The following is a 13,818-nucleotide window of genomic DNA, read 5'->3' as shown; positions in this document are numbered from 1 at the left end:
GTTAAGATTTATCTTCACAATCACTAAAAGGAGGTGATCAAAAGCTCCCCCACTTTTGACAGCCTGGTACAAGCCATGAAGCAACTCAAAGTTTTACATCAAAATCCAAAAAGCTGCTTCCAGTCACCTTCCAGAATCCAAGTAAGGAAGCACTCACTGTCCACTGCTGGGCTCCCCAGTACAAGGGAGGCAGGGATCTGCTGCAGAGAGTCCAGCAGAGGCTAGAGGATGATGAAGGGACTAGAATGTCTCCTATGAAGAGAGACTGAGAGCCCTGGGGCTGTTTAGCTTGGAGAAGAGAAGCCTGAGTGGGGATCTGATCAATGTCTATAAGTCTCTGAGGGGTGGGTGTCAGGATGAAGGTGCCAGGCTCTTCACAGTGGCACCCAGTAATAACAGGACAAGGAAGAACAGGTACAAGCTGGAACACAGGAGGTTCTACCTCAACATGAAGAGAAACTTCTTTACTGTGAGGGTGGTGGAGCCCTGAAGCAGGCTGCCCAGAGAGGCTGTGGAGCCTCCTCTGGAGGCTTTCAAAACCCACCTGAATGCATTCCTGTATGACCTGCCCTAGATGATCCTGCTCTGGCAGGGGGCTCGGACTGGATGATCTTTGGAGGTCCCTTCCAACCCCTAGCATTCTGTGATTTTAATGCCCACTCAGGTAACATGTCAGCACTATGCTCTGGACAGTTGTCAACCAGGATCTCTGGATTACTGGGGCTTTAAAGTATCAGGTAAAAGCAATGGCAACCCCTGCAACCAACCATAAACACTGCTAGAACAAAAAAAGAAAGCAGCAAGTTGGAGTGCTTGTGTGTGCCTCTGACAAGCAGCATCTGAGTATTTCGGTTTGGTTTTTAATTCAAGAGTAGCTGGGTCTCTTGCATAAGGAGTAAACTGCCCAAAAGAGGGAATCAAGTCAAGGAACTGCTTCGGCTTCTACGTTTGCAATCACACCAACAAAACTTTGATCATGTTTCAGACCCAAAGACTTGGGAGTCATTTCATGTTTAGCAGTTCTTGAATCTCTTCCTCTTGCCTGTGCTTTGGGACTCCTTTCCAGAAAGCTGAGGAAGTAAAAGCAACCTTTTTGCAGGATGAAATTCAACAGTGACTTCAAAGCGCTGTGCACGCTCGGTGCTGAGCAACGAAACGCACACAGGGAAGAAAACTCCTAAGACTTCATTTTCACCTCTGCTCTGTGAGAGACTAATTTTGTTCACAAAAAGCATTAAATTGGAGAAGAAAGGAGCTGCAGATTGGCAACATTAATCCAGTTCCCTGCCCCTTTTTACATGGCAATGTGTTACCTGCCCTCGTTTTCCCCATTAAAAGCCTCTCTATAGTATTTATTAAGTTATTACCTAGCAGAGGCACTAATCAAATCCAAGCTGTGATAATAGCTCATGTAAAAGCATCAATATAAACAGCATTTGGCCCAAAGGCTTTGCTGAAGTCTGTGCACCAGGTTATTATTTCAAGTGTAAAAAGCAAGCTTGAAAGGAACATTAGACGAAGCTACTGCAAAATGTAATGGAAATCTCAGAATGATTTTACTTCAGTTCAGTTTGTACTGACAAGTTTCTGATGGCAGCTAACAGACAGAGAAACATTACTGGTCTTTAAGGTCACAGAATGGTTTGTGTTGGAAGGGACCTTAAAAGCTCATCTAGTCCAACTCCCCTGCAGTCAGCTAGGACATCCTCCATTAGATCAGGTCGCTCAGAGCCTTGTCGAGACTGATCTTGAATAGCTGCAGGGATGGGGCCCCAACAGCCTCCCTGGGCAACCTGTTCCAGTGTTCCACCACCCCCGTGGTGAAAAACTTGTTCCTAACAGCCAATCTAAATCTGCTCTTTTCTCATTTCAAACCATCACACACCATTCTGTCTCTGCAGGCCTCTGCAAACAGTCCCTCTGCAGCCTTCTTCAGGCCCCCTTCAGGTACTGGAAGGCTGCTATCAGGTCTCCCTGAAGCCGTCTTTTCTCCAGGCTGCACACCCCCAGCTCCCTGAGCCTGTCTTCATAGCAGAGGTGTTCCAGCCCCCTGATCATTTTTGTGGCCCTTCTTAGGACTCAATCCATCAGCTTCACATCCTTGCTGCGTTGAGGGCTGGACACAGCACTGCAGGTTAGATCACATCAGAGCAGAGTGGCAGAAGCAACTCTCTGTCTGCTTTTGACACAGCCCAGGATGCCACTGGCTTTCTGGGCTACAAGCACACACTGTGGGCTCATGTCCAGTTTCTCATTCACCAGCACCCTAAAACCATTACATAGAATCAATAAGGTTGGAAAAGACCTCAAGGATCATCAACCTGTCACCCAACACCTCATGACTACTAAACCATGGCACCAAGTGCCACATCCAATTCCCTCTTGAGCACCTCCAGAGATGGGGACTCCACCACCTCCCTGGGCAGCACATTCCAATGGCCAACAACTCTCTCTGTGAAGAACCTTCTCCTCACCTCCAGCCTAAACCTCCCCTGGTGCAGCTTAAGACTGTGTCCCCTTGTTCTGGTGCTGGTTGCCTGGCAGAAGAGACCAACCCCCTCCTGGCTACAACCACCTTTCAGGTAGTTGTAGACAGCAGTAAGGTCTCCCCTGAGCCTCCTCTTCTCCAGGCTATTTGTTAAGGGCTGCTCTAAATCTCACCATCCCCTAGCCTGGACTGGTATCAAGGATTGCCCTGACCTAAGTGCAGGACCCAGATCAATGTACTAAGTTTCAGACAACTTTTACTTGTAGTTGCTGCAAAATCCTGCTTTTGATGTTATTACTTAGCCTTTCATTAAAGAGGATTCAAGGTAAAGTGTTAGAAACATTATTAAGCATCCATTTCCATGCAAAAATGTAGGGTGCTAGCACTCAGAAGATTCAAGAGCTTCAAAAATGAGACTGCTACCAAATCACATCAACAGTCAGGAAATCAGCAGCTGAATCAAATACAAAGGTGCCCTCGAGTGGCCATTTTATATGCACACAGCCTACGGGGAAATAAGCTCAAAGAAGAGGGCTCTTCTATCCTCATTTACAGAATCACACAATGGTAGGTGTTGGAAGAGAAGTCCAACCCCCCTTACAAAGCAGGATCACCCAGGGCAGGTCACACAGGAATGCATCCAGGTGGGTTTTGAGAGTCTTCAGAGAAGGAGACTCTGAACCTTTCTGGACAGCCTGTTCCAGAGCTCCAGCACCCTCACAGTAAAGCAGTGTCTCCTCATGTTGAGGTGGAACCTCCTGTGTTCCAGCTTGTACCTGTTGTTCCTTGTCCTAGCACTGGGCACCACTGTAAAGGGCCTGGCACCTTGATCCTGACACCCACCCCTCAGATATTGATAGACATTGATCAGATCCCCTCTCAGCCTTCTCTTCTAAACAGCCCCAGGGCTCTCAGCCTTTTTTCATAGCAGAGATGTTCAAATCCCTCAATCATCCTCACAGCTCTCTGTTGGACTCTCTGCTGCAGATCCCTGCCTCTCTTGAACTGGGGAGCCCAAAACTGGACACAGTATTGCAGGTGTGGTCTCACCAGGGCAGAGTAGAGGGGAAGGAGAACCTCCTTAGCCCTGCTGGCCACACTTTTCTTGAGGCACCCCAGGTTTCCAGTTCAGCTATGGGATGTTTCTTCTTATTTCAACAGTCTTTTCCTTTCCTTATTGTATTCCAACAAATATTGACAACACTAGAATTGAATCACTCTTTTAATTTAAAGCAGTAGCAATTACAGAGTGCTTTCAGATGCCTCTAAACACACAACCACCTGGTTGCCATTTCTGAAAGAGACCTCAAAATACTGAAAGGAGGAGGCTACTAATTCACTATTTATAGTATTTATTCACAAATTTCTGCAGAATTTTTTAGACTAAACTGGAAAGGCTTTCTAAAAAGTTAATGAAGTCAATTCAGAGATGATGTGACCATTTTTGCCTGGCCTGGGGTTTGCCTGTTATCCTGCTGCTTACTTTGTCACTTTATTGCTTAAATGCATTCCATTTCCTTAAGTTAGATCAGAAAGAAGTACAAGTTAATGATATCTGAGCTGCTGGGAGAACACAGACCTGTTCTTCTGCAGGAGAGCAGCAGCTAATTTACAAGCTGTGTTACAGTCTGTCTTGTTAATAAACTTGACAATGCAAATATTCAACCACAGAGTTAATGATCTCCCTCCTCTTCATTCATTAAGGCAGACTGCAGCCATGTCAAGCCCTCGTTCTGATCTTGTCTCATTAATGTAGAGCTTGCCTGTCTGGGATCTCAGGAACAACCTGAAGAACAGCAAACTGCTGTGCTGAGGAGCTGGACAAACTCTCTTGTGAGCATGCTAGAGGGGAACAATGTGGACAGCAGAGAAAACACTGCAGATGGAGCTTGAGGAGGGGAGCTTGAGAGTGGAGATGAGGAAGAACTTCTTTCCAGTGAGGGTGGTGAGACACTGGAACAGGTTGCCTAGAGATGTTTTGGTTTCCCCTTCCTAGAATGTGTTCAAGGTCATGTTGGTGAGGCTTTGAGCGACCTGGGCCGGTAGAAGGTGTCCCTGCCCATAGCAGTACCTGAAGGGGGCTACAAGAAGGCTGCAGAGGGACTGTTTGCAAAGGCCTGCAGTGGTGGGATGAGGGGCCATGGTTTCAAATGAGAAAGGAGTAGATTTAGACTGGATGTTAGGAACAAGTTCTGCACCCCGATCTAGTTGAGGATGTCCCTGCTGACTGCAGGAGGTTTGAACTAGATGACCTTTGGAGGTCCCTTCCAACTCAAACTATTCTATGACTGCATCATTCCAGTCAGTGACCTGAAAATCACAGAATGGTTACCTCTTGTCCTGTCACTGGGTGCCACTGAAAAACTCCTGGCCTCATCCTCCCTTTATTCACCCTTCAAGTATTGATCAGCATTGAGAAGACCTCTACTCAGTTTTCTCTCCTCTAGACTGCAAAGCTCCAAGTCCCTCAGTCTTTCTCCAGGAGACATTTGTTCTAGTCTCCAAATCATCTCATCCCAGTTTCACTCTCCTTGCCCTGAAGCTACAATCCATGTATGCCATTTCACAGCTTCCTACTGATGTCAGCCTTCATTAGCATATAGCAAAAATGCTTCAGACCACTTCACCAGTTCTTCCCAGACCACTAAAATACCCACTCCTGCAGTACTGAGAGGGCAATCTCTCTGCAAGCCCCTGAGTGAATGCTTCTGAATGCTAGGTACTATAAAGTGACTCTTCACATAGCCACTCTGTTCATCTTCAGGTGCCTGTGTGACATATTTCAGTGTGGTAAATGCATCATGGATTGAATCATTTCCTTCAGGAAAACTTTCTGGGAAATGTGCCATCACAAGCTCTTAAGTTCACATTGCATTTTCTCCAGCTTCCTAAGTTCATCCTTCTTATACAGACAGAAAATACAGACCTGCAGCAAACTTCAGAGGTACAGGGAACCTCTGCTCCTTGCATAATTCACACCCTGCCTTAAATAAATTGTTTACTATTCTCTAAACACTATCAGGACACGGTAATAAACTCCCACTCCCTGCAGTGGAAAAGAATGTGTCAGTTCAGAATGTTTCAGACTGAAAGTATCTGCAGCAGAGTTTTCTGATCCCTTAGTAACTGGGAAAATGGGAAATGCTGTATCACTGCTCAGGACTGGAAGAGTGGTATAGCTCTCTGAGGTGTTCTAGAATTGTTCTGGTTGGAAAAGATACTCAAGTCCAACCATCAGCCCAACACCACCATGGCCTTAAACCATGCCCAAAAGTGCCCTGGCCATACATTTCTTGAATGCCTCCAGGGATGGTGACTCCACCACCTCCCTGGGCAGACTGTTCCAGTTCCAGACACACTCCAAATCACTGAACTACACATGAATGGGAGCTGGGCTGGGGCCAGAGCCAAGGAAGATAGCCCAATACAAGCAGCAGACTGGGACTTGAGGTGCTAGACTGATTGAAAGCATCTCCTACCATGTACCTACAGCAGTTTACCTTAGCTGTGATTTGAGATGGCCCACCTCCAATCTGACATTTGGTGGCCTTCAGGAAATGCAGGTGAGTGTGCATGACTCAGCTCTGGCTGAACTATTCCATCAGCATTTTGTTCCCATCTCAGACTGGTGATGTACTTTGCATCAGTCGACGAAAGAAAAGCCCAAGGAGAAGAAATTACCTGGTGTCCACCACTCAGTGGTACCATGAATCTCTTCAGCTTGTCTGGGTTTTATGCTTGCTGCCAGCAATTCAAAATCTGATTATTCCTTCAAACATTATTGAGGTAGCAGTGGGTGACTATATTGAACACCTAGGGCTTAGAGAGGTCTTCGCAGTCTGAAAGACCTCAAGGAGTATCATTCTTAAACAATTCTTCCTCTTTTCTACTTTGGAATAGAAGTTAAAAAGGGTAACTGGCAGTGGAATTCCAGCCACAGTTGTATCTCACATCTTAAGTGAAGCAATTTCTCCCCCTCCTTCACTAATGCTTAATGAAATACAATGCTCTAGTTTCCAGGCTTGGGGGTTTTTATTTCCTTCTACAATAAAGCTATCACTCAAAGTTCCATTTTCTCAGGTGGGAATGGAAACAACTCCCACTCTTCACACCCAACCTTGTAGTCATTGCCCTGCTGAAATTCACAGCCTAGTAAGATGGGAGTAGTAAGTCAGATGTCAGGCCCTACTCACATCATGTAGGTCTAAAGGATTGTGTGCTTAAGCATAAACACATCTCTATATAAATTGTTATGTTAAAATACATAACCAAGATTGTAGGTCTCAGAAATAGCTGCATCAAAAAAAACAGAAACCAACAAACAGGGCTGTGAGCCTCAGCACCAGCTGACAGTCTTAAAACTGCTTTGCAACCAACTTACTATAGTAGACACACAGCTACAGGATTAAACAGCTCCTTTGCCACACTGTCTGTGTTTGCTCTTACAGGATGTCTTCCTACAAGCAACATCTGGCACAAGGCCCTGAGGAAAGGGACCCCAAACACCCCAGGATTTCTCTTCAAGGTAGGTCAAAGAGAGGTTCTCCTCCCCCTCTACTCTGACCTGGTGAGGCCACATCTGGAATATTGTGCCCAGGTCTGGGCCCCTCAGTTCAAGAAGGACCTCAGGGAACTGCCTGAAAGAGTCCAGCACAGGGCCACAAAGATGCTGAAGGCAGTGAAACATCTCCCTGCTGAGGACAGGCTGTGGGAGCTGGGGCTCTGCAGCTTGGAAACAAGAGGAGCTTGAGGGTTACCCTCATTAATGTTGATAAAGATGTGCAGGGCAGTGTCAGGAGGACAGAGCCAGGCTCTGCTCAGTGATGTCCAATGACAGGACAAGGAGCAAGGGCTGCAAGCTGAAGAAGAGGAGGTTCCACCTCAACATAAGGAAAAACTTTTTTAGTGAGGGTGCTGAGCCCTGGAACAGGCTGCCCAGAGAGGTTGTGGAGTCTCCTTCTCTGCAGACTTTCAAAACCCACATGAATGTGTCCCTGTGTGACCTGCCCTAGGTGATCCTGCTCTGGCAAAGGGGTTGGACTTAATCTTTTCAAGTCCCTTCCATCCCCTGACATTCTGTGATCATTATAGAGAACAAGTGAAGACAAAATCACCAGCAACAGTAACCCTCTCTTGTCCCTTCAACACAGAAAAAGACACTCAGAAGGGACTCATAGTATGCAGCTGGAGAAGTCCCCATCACTGAAAGAGAAAAAACACAACATAGAATCACAGAATTGTCAGGGCTGGAAGGAACCTCATCTAGTTCCAACTCCCCTGCCACGGGGTGGGGCACCTCACACTAGATCAGGCTGCTCAGAGCCCCACCAAGAGTTGGAAGCAACCTATTTCATTGAAGTGTAGAATCACAGAAAGGTCTGGGTTGGAAGAGACCTCCAAAGGCCACCCAGTCCAAACCCCCATTTGCTGGATCATTGCACTTTGCTGTTATCTCACAGACAATGCAGGTCAAAATTAACAGAAGTAAGGAACGCATTCCAAGAGACAATATTTAGCTCTGCATCAAAAAGTTTCCCTGTGAAAGACATTTTAACACACACCCAGAGAATGCTTTGGCCATTTCTCTTATGCAGCTTTCAAACAAGCAAAGTGACAGAACCCTTGCTGAAATTGTTTACTTACATTGAAGGCATTCATTGCATTTTTATCATAATACTTCTTCTTCTCATACTTATCCCTGATGAAAAATTCCACAGCTCTGGAAGAAGCCCTTTTAAGGAAAACATGCATGCAGAAAGATAGCAACACTGAGAAAGCTGAGGACTTACTCAAAGGAAAGAATTGCACCAGATTCTTGCTCCACCTCATTCTGCAGTTCTCAAACAACAAATGGCTTTGAACAGAACAATTTCTACTGCAGTGTCCAAAAAAAGTCTTTTTTCCTTCTAGAGAGAATTAATTAGTTTGCACTCCTAATGAAACAATACAAGAGGGATATGCTAGAAGTTAACTCAGTGTTCCACAGTTAGGGTATTTTCACTTGGCATTTAGAAGTTCCATGGCTCTACTACTGCAAATATTTCAACAAAGGTACTCATAGAGAGCAAATAATTAGAAACTTAGAAATCAGTAATATAATAATAATATATTATATAATAATAAATAATATAATAGTTATAAAAATAAGTAAATAATCATAACTTTGGGGGGGGAAGTACTTTCTCTTCAGATAAAAGGTGAAATGCGCTTACCTGTTCTCTGACTGGCACTAATCATTTCGTGCATCAAAAGCTGATCATACATCAATAGAATCATAGAATGGGCTGGGTTGGAAGGGGCCTCCAAAGGTCATCTAGTCCAAACCCCCCTGCAGTCAGCAGGGACATCTTCCACTAGATCAGGTTGCCTTGTCCAGCCTCACTTTGAATATCTCCAGGGATGGGGCCCCAATCACCTCCCCGGGAAACCTGTGCCAGTGTTCCACTACCCTCATGGTGCAGAACTTGTTCCTAACATCCAGTCTAAACCTACTCTTCTCTAGTTTGAAGCCATTGCCCCTCATCCTATCACTACAGGCTTCTGTAAACAGTCTTTCTCTACCCTCCTTGTAGGGCTGCCCTAGCTGATCCTGCTCTGGCAGGGGGGTTGGACTGGATGCTCTTTCAAGGTCCCTTCCAACCCCTAAATGCTCTGTGATTCTGTGAATGTGGGAACCATAAGTGGTGGCTGTCAGGGAGGTTTGGTTTCTTCAGCTATTCCCATGCTAGTCTTCTCACACACTTCACAATGTAGACTTCAAGTCCAAAACGTTAGAGAATACTTAATCTAGAGGAAGGAATTCATACTTCACTGGAGTAGGGTACAATGGCTTATTTCAGTTTACCATTCAGCTTATTATTTCCTGTTCAAATGCTTCTAACTTCAGCTGGCAGTTGCTCAAGATAAAAATGGAACGTTCAAGAGCTCTCTAGTATCATTCTGACTTCCTACATACAGGGAATTTATGAAGTCACCACTTCTGAAAGGCAAAAAAAATAAATGGGGCTTGCCAAAGCTCACGACAAAGGAGACTTGCTCCGAGTGAAGCAATTTAAACCCTTTCTGAACCATTCACAGCTTCCACTGCCATTTCTTACCCAATAATATCCATGAGATAAATAAGGTGAGTTCCCAAATGTGGCAGTGCATTCCAACAGTCCTCACACCTAAATGGCACTAGAAGTCATTTCAAAGGGAAAGCTAAACCAGAAAAAAGGATACTGATCTGTTTGAGGTCTTCGGAAGTTCTCTGGTAGATTAGCTTCATAGAGTAGTCTTGCTTTAGTATTTCCCATTTCCTGCATGCACTGAGGAGAAGCAGAGAACAGTTAGCTCATACCCATCAGCACTTTAAAGCCTCACACAGTCAGAATGCTACTGGTGTGCTTAAATGACGCTGCAAGATCTGAACGTGGAGATCTCCCTGAGGTCGCGTCTTGGGAGATGCTCCCACGTTGCAGGTGCACCACTTGCTGGACCAAAGCTAACACCACAGACACTGGGTACAGTGTGAACCAATTTATCCAGTGAAAGATAAGCTTCTGTCTCTCAGGATGGTTCTTCAGGCTAGGAGGAAGAGGAGTGGCAGCAGAAAGAAGCTTCAGACTGGAGCACACCTGGAAAATTCAGTACTCGGTACAGCAAAGGAACACCAGTGAGAGTCAGGCAGATGTCTGAACGCTGCCCTACTGAAAAGGCTTCCAACACATCTACAGACCTGACAACACAAGAGGCTTTCAGAGACCCTGTGGCAGGGTACCTCTAAAATAATACAAGAAAAGATAAACCAGTTTCTGAAGGGAGACTTCAGACTGCTCACTGCAGTAGAACACCACCACAAGTATTTTAGGCTCACAGTAGTTGTTAAAGTTAGGGCATTGTGGAAAACTCAAATCCTTTCACAAAGACTCCTGGAATCAACCTCCCACCACCCCCCAAACTGCAAACAAAAAGAAAGAAAAAAATATTTGAAGCTATTTTACCTGTATTTGCTCTGGTGTCCACTGGTCCAAGTTGACAGACTTGACCCTTGATATATGGACCCCGAGATTTCGATGTATTCCGGCACATCTGATGCAAATAAAAACCCCAGTGTTCCAAGAAGCCCATCTTGGACCTAGAGGCAATGGGAAAAGCCAGTCTCAAAATTCCATATACTGTGAAGATTTTCTTTGGCATAATTCTATACTGGCAAGAGGAATAAGCAATTCTGAACATAAAGGCTCACAGCTGCTTCCCTGGGCTATCTACTACTTGTTCAGCCTCAGGAAGAGAAGACTCCAGGGGGACCTCAGAGCTGCTTTCTGATACCTGAAGGGATCCTACAGGAAGGCTGCAGAGGGACTTTTCATGAGGGTGTCCAGAGACTGGATAGGGGGCAATGGTTTGAAGCTGAGGGAGAGTAGGTTTAGACTGGATCTTAGGAAGTACAAGGGTGGTGGAACTCTGGAATAGGCTACCCAGGGAGGTTGTGGCTGCCTCCTCCCTGGAGGTGTTCAAGGCCTGTTTGGATGAGGCCTTGAGCAGCCAAATCTAGTTGAGAGGTGTCCCTGCTCATGGCAGGGGGGCTGGAGCAGATATCTTTGAGGTCTCTTCCAACCTAAGCCATTCTGTGATTCTATGAAAGAATCTCCATTGTTAGCAATTTCAATTATGGGTTTCTAGGAGTAAGTGATGCCACATAACACTGACCTAGCCAGGGGAAGCTAAGAAGTTGTGCTGTATCCACTGCCCTTCTCCCTCCTAAAAAAACCTCAATCTTCAGAAAGTTGACTTATCAGTAAGATTTTGCTTACAACTTGAATCATCCTTATGACAATGCATCAGATGCAAGCATCAGTAGAAATCAGCATAAGTTGCCCCTTTTCCTCCAATTGAAAGCTTCCCAAGACTTGCATCTGTACTTACCTTGGAATTAAATGCATGGATATCTTATATTCATCATCACACAATGGTTTGGGTTGGAAGGGAACTTAAACATCACCTAGTTCCAACTCCCTGACATGGGCAGGAGCACCTTCCACTAGACCAGGTTGCCTCATCCAAGCTGAATACCTCATAGGGCACAGACTTTACAACAGCAGCATGCAAGCTCTTAAGGAATGCTTACATAGAGATGTGCCAAACCAACTGAAGAGCACACCCATGACTAAGAATGGTGGAAAAACTCAGCCATTCACAGGCCAACCATAAAACCACAACCAAACAACCCAACAAAACAGAAATCAAGCAAGAAAAGAAAGCCAAAGGACTCCTTCACTACTTCCCATCATCAGACAGGCACTCAGCCACTTCCTAGCAAGCTGAGCATCAGCACACCCAACACTTGGTTTGGAAGACAGCACCACAGCCCAGAATGTCCTTTCTTGCTCTTCCTTTCCTTGAGCATTTCACAGAATCATCAAATGGTTTGGGCTGGAAGGGACCTCTAAAGGCTGTTGCTGAGCACATCATCACGTGGTGTAGAATGGTCACTTAAGAGTCAGCAGCTGTCCAAGCTGTTTGTCCTCCAAGTTTGTTGGCCCCCCATCCCCAGCACGCTCATCTGGGTGGGGTAGAAGAGAAGCAAAGCCCTGATATGGCGGAGATGAGGGAGGGAAAGATAGCCTCTGAGGACGAGAGCAGATTGCTCCTATTTGCAGGAGGCTGCTAAGAGGTATTCCTGCAAACCCAACCCAGCCATGGAGGAATGAATTGGGCTGGACTTCTGTGAAGAGAATCTAAAGATTTCAAGCATGCACAAGCAATCTTCAGCAACAGCCAAAAGCAAGGAAGCAGGAGAACTGGTGTTTGAAAATCCTCAGACTCACTCACAGCTCCCTAGACTGGTTGCAAGAAGCCTTGCTCTTACTAGTGGCACTATTGTGGGTATCACACACCTTTCCATTTGTCTTGTTCAACATCTCAAACAGTCAGGCCACTTGGTGTCCTCTGCTTGACCTCTGAAGACCAAAATGATTAAGATGACTGGCAGATTCTAAAATAAGTGCTACCACCAGAAAATTACATTTCAGGGGTCAGGAGATCTAACAATTACTCATTGAAACCAACACATTTCTCACAGGGCACCTGTAAGTTAAAACTACTACTTGTCGGCTCATAACAAAGAGCTGAGCTGTTTGCAATGTGCATAGAACCACAGAATCAATAAGGTTGGAAAAGACCTCAAAGATCATCAAGTCCAACCTGTCACCCAACACCTCATGAGCACTAAACCATGGCACCAAGTGCCATGTCCAATCCCCTCTTGAACACCTCCAGGGACGGGGACTCTACCACCTCCCTGGGCAGCACATTCCAATGGCCAACAACTCTCTCTGGGAAGAACTTTCTCCTCACCTCCAGCCTAAACCTCCCCTGGTGCAGCTTGAGACTGTGTCCTCTTGTTCTGGTGCTGGTTGCCTGGGAAAAGAGACCAACCCCCTCCTGGCTACAACCTCCCTTCAGGTAGTTGTAAAGAGCCATAAGGTCTCCCCTGAGCCTCCATTTCTGCAGGCTAAGCAATCCCAGCTCCCTCAGCCTCTCCTCACTGACCTGACTTTTTATTCTGTGTCCCCCCTCCCCCAAGACACAAAATACTCACCTTGACACAGAATCATAGAATTGTTTAGGATGGAAAAGACCTCCAAGATCATTAAGTCCAACCATCAACCTAACACCACCATGGCCATTAAACCATGTCCCACAAGTGCCATGTCCACAAGACTCTTGAACACCTCCGGGGACGGTGACTCCACCACCTCCCTGGGCAGTTTTGTGTACATCCAATAGTTCACAAAGACCCCATTTACAATCTATTCTACTCCAAAGTTTTGGTCCTCCAGAAGAACAGTTTTGCAGGCCATTTGCCTCAGCAAATTCATTGAATCAAGTTTCACCTAATGTAGACCACTGGAAGAAAACCAACAAGCTTCCACTGTAGATATGTATTTCAGCTTATGTGATTCCTTAACATTGCCACAGAATCATCAAATGGTAGGGCTGGAAGGAACCTCTGAAGATCAGGGAGTCCAAGCCCCCTGCCCCAGCAGAGTCACCCAGGGCAGGTCACACAGGATTGCATCCAGGCAGGTTTTGAAAGTCTCCAGAGAAGGAGACTCCACAACCTCTCTGGGCAGCCTGCTCCAGGGCTCCAGCACCCTTAGAGGAAAGAAGTTTTTGCTGATGTTGAGGTGGAACTCCCCGTGTGCCAGTTTGTATCCATTGCCCCTTGACTTATCACAAGACACCTCCCCTCAGATATTTACAGACATTAATAAGAACCCCTCTCAGCCTTCTCTTCTCCAGACTAAACAGCCCCAGGGCTCTCAGTCTTTCCTCTTGATGGCTTA

The 13,818-nt window shown here is 45.9% G+C and overlaps 1 protein-coding gene across 1 annotated transcript in view; it reads right to left on the bottom strand.

Annotated features, from left to right (window-relative positions):
* Positions 1-13,818, bottom strand: part of SMAP1 (small ArfGAP 1) — a 69,802-nt gene that overhangs the window by 33,662 nt on the left and 22,322 nt on the right. The window contains exons 2-4 of the mRNA XM_054169670.1: positions 10,471-10,604; positions 9,710-9,795; positions 8,132-8,207 (exon numbers count right to left, since the gene is read on the bottom strand). Of these exons, the coding sequence (XP_054025645.1) occupies positions 8,132-8,207; positions 9,710-9,795; positions 10,471-10,604 (296 nt within the window). The remainder of the gene's footprint in view (positions 1-8,131; positions 8,208-9,709; positions 9,796-10,470; positions 10,605-13,818) is intronic.

This window comes from Dryobates pubescens, chromosome 2, assembly GCF_014839835.1.
Source record: "Dryobates pubescens isolate bDryPub1 chromosome 2, bDryPub1.pri, whole genome shotgun sequence".
NCBI classification, from domain to species: domain Eukaryota; kingdom Metazoa; phylum Chordata; class Aves; order Piciformes; family Picidae; genus Dryobates; species Dryobates pubescens.
This window is presented reverse-complemented; position numbering and strand designations above follow the sequence as displayed.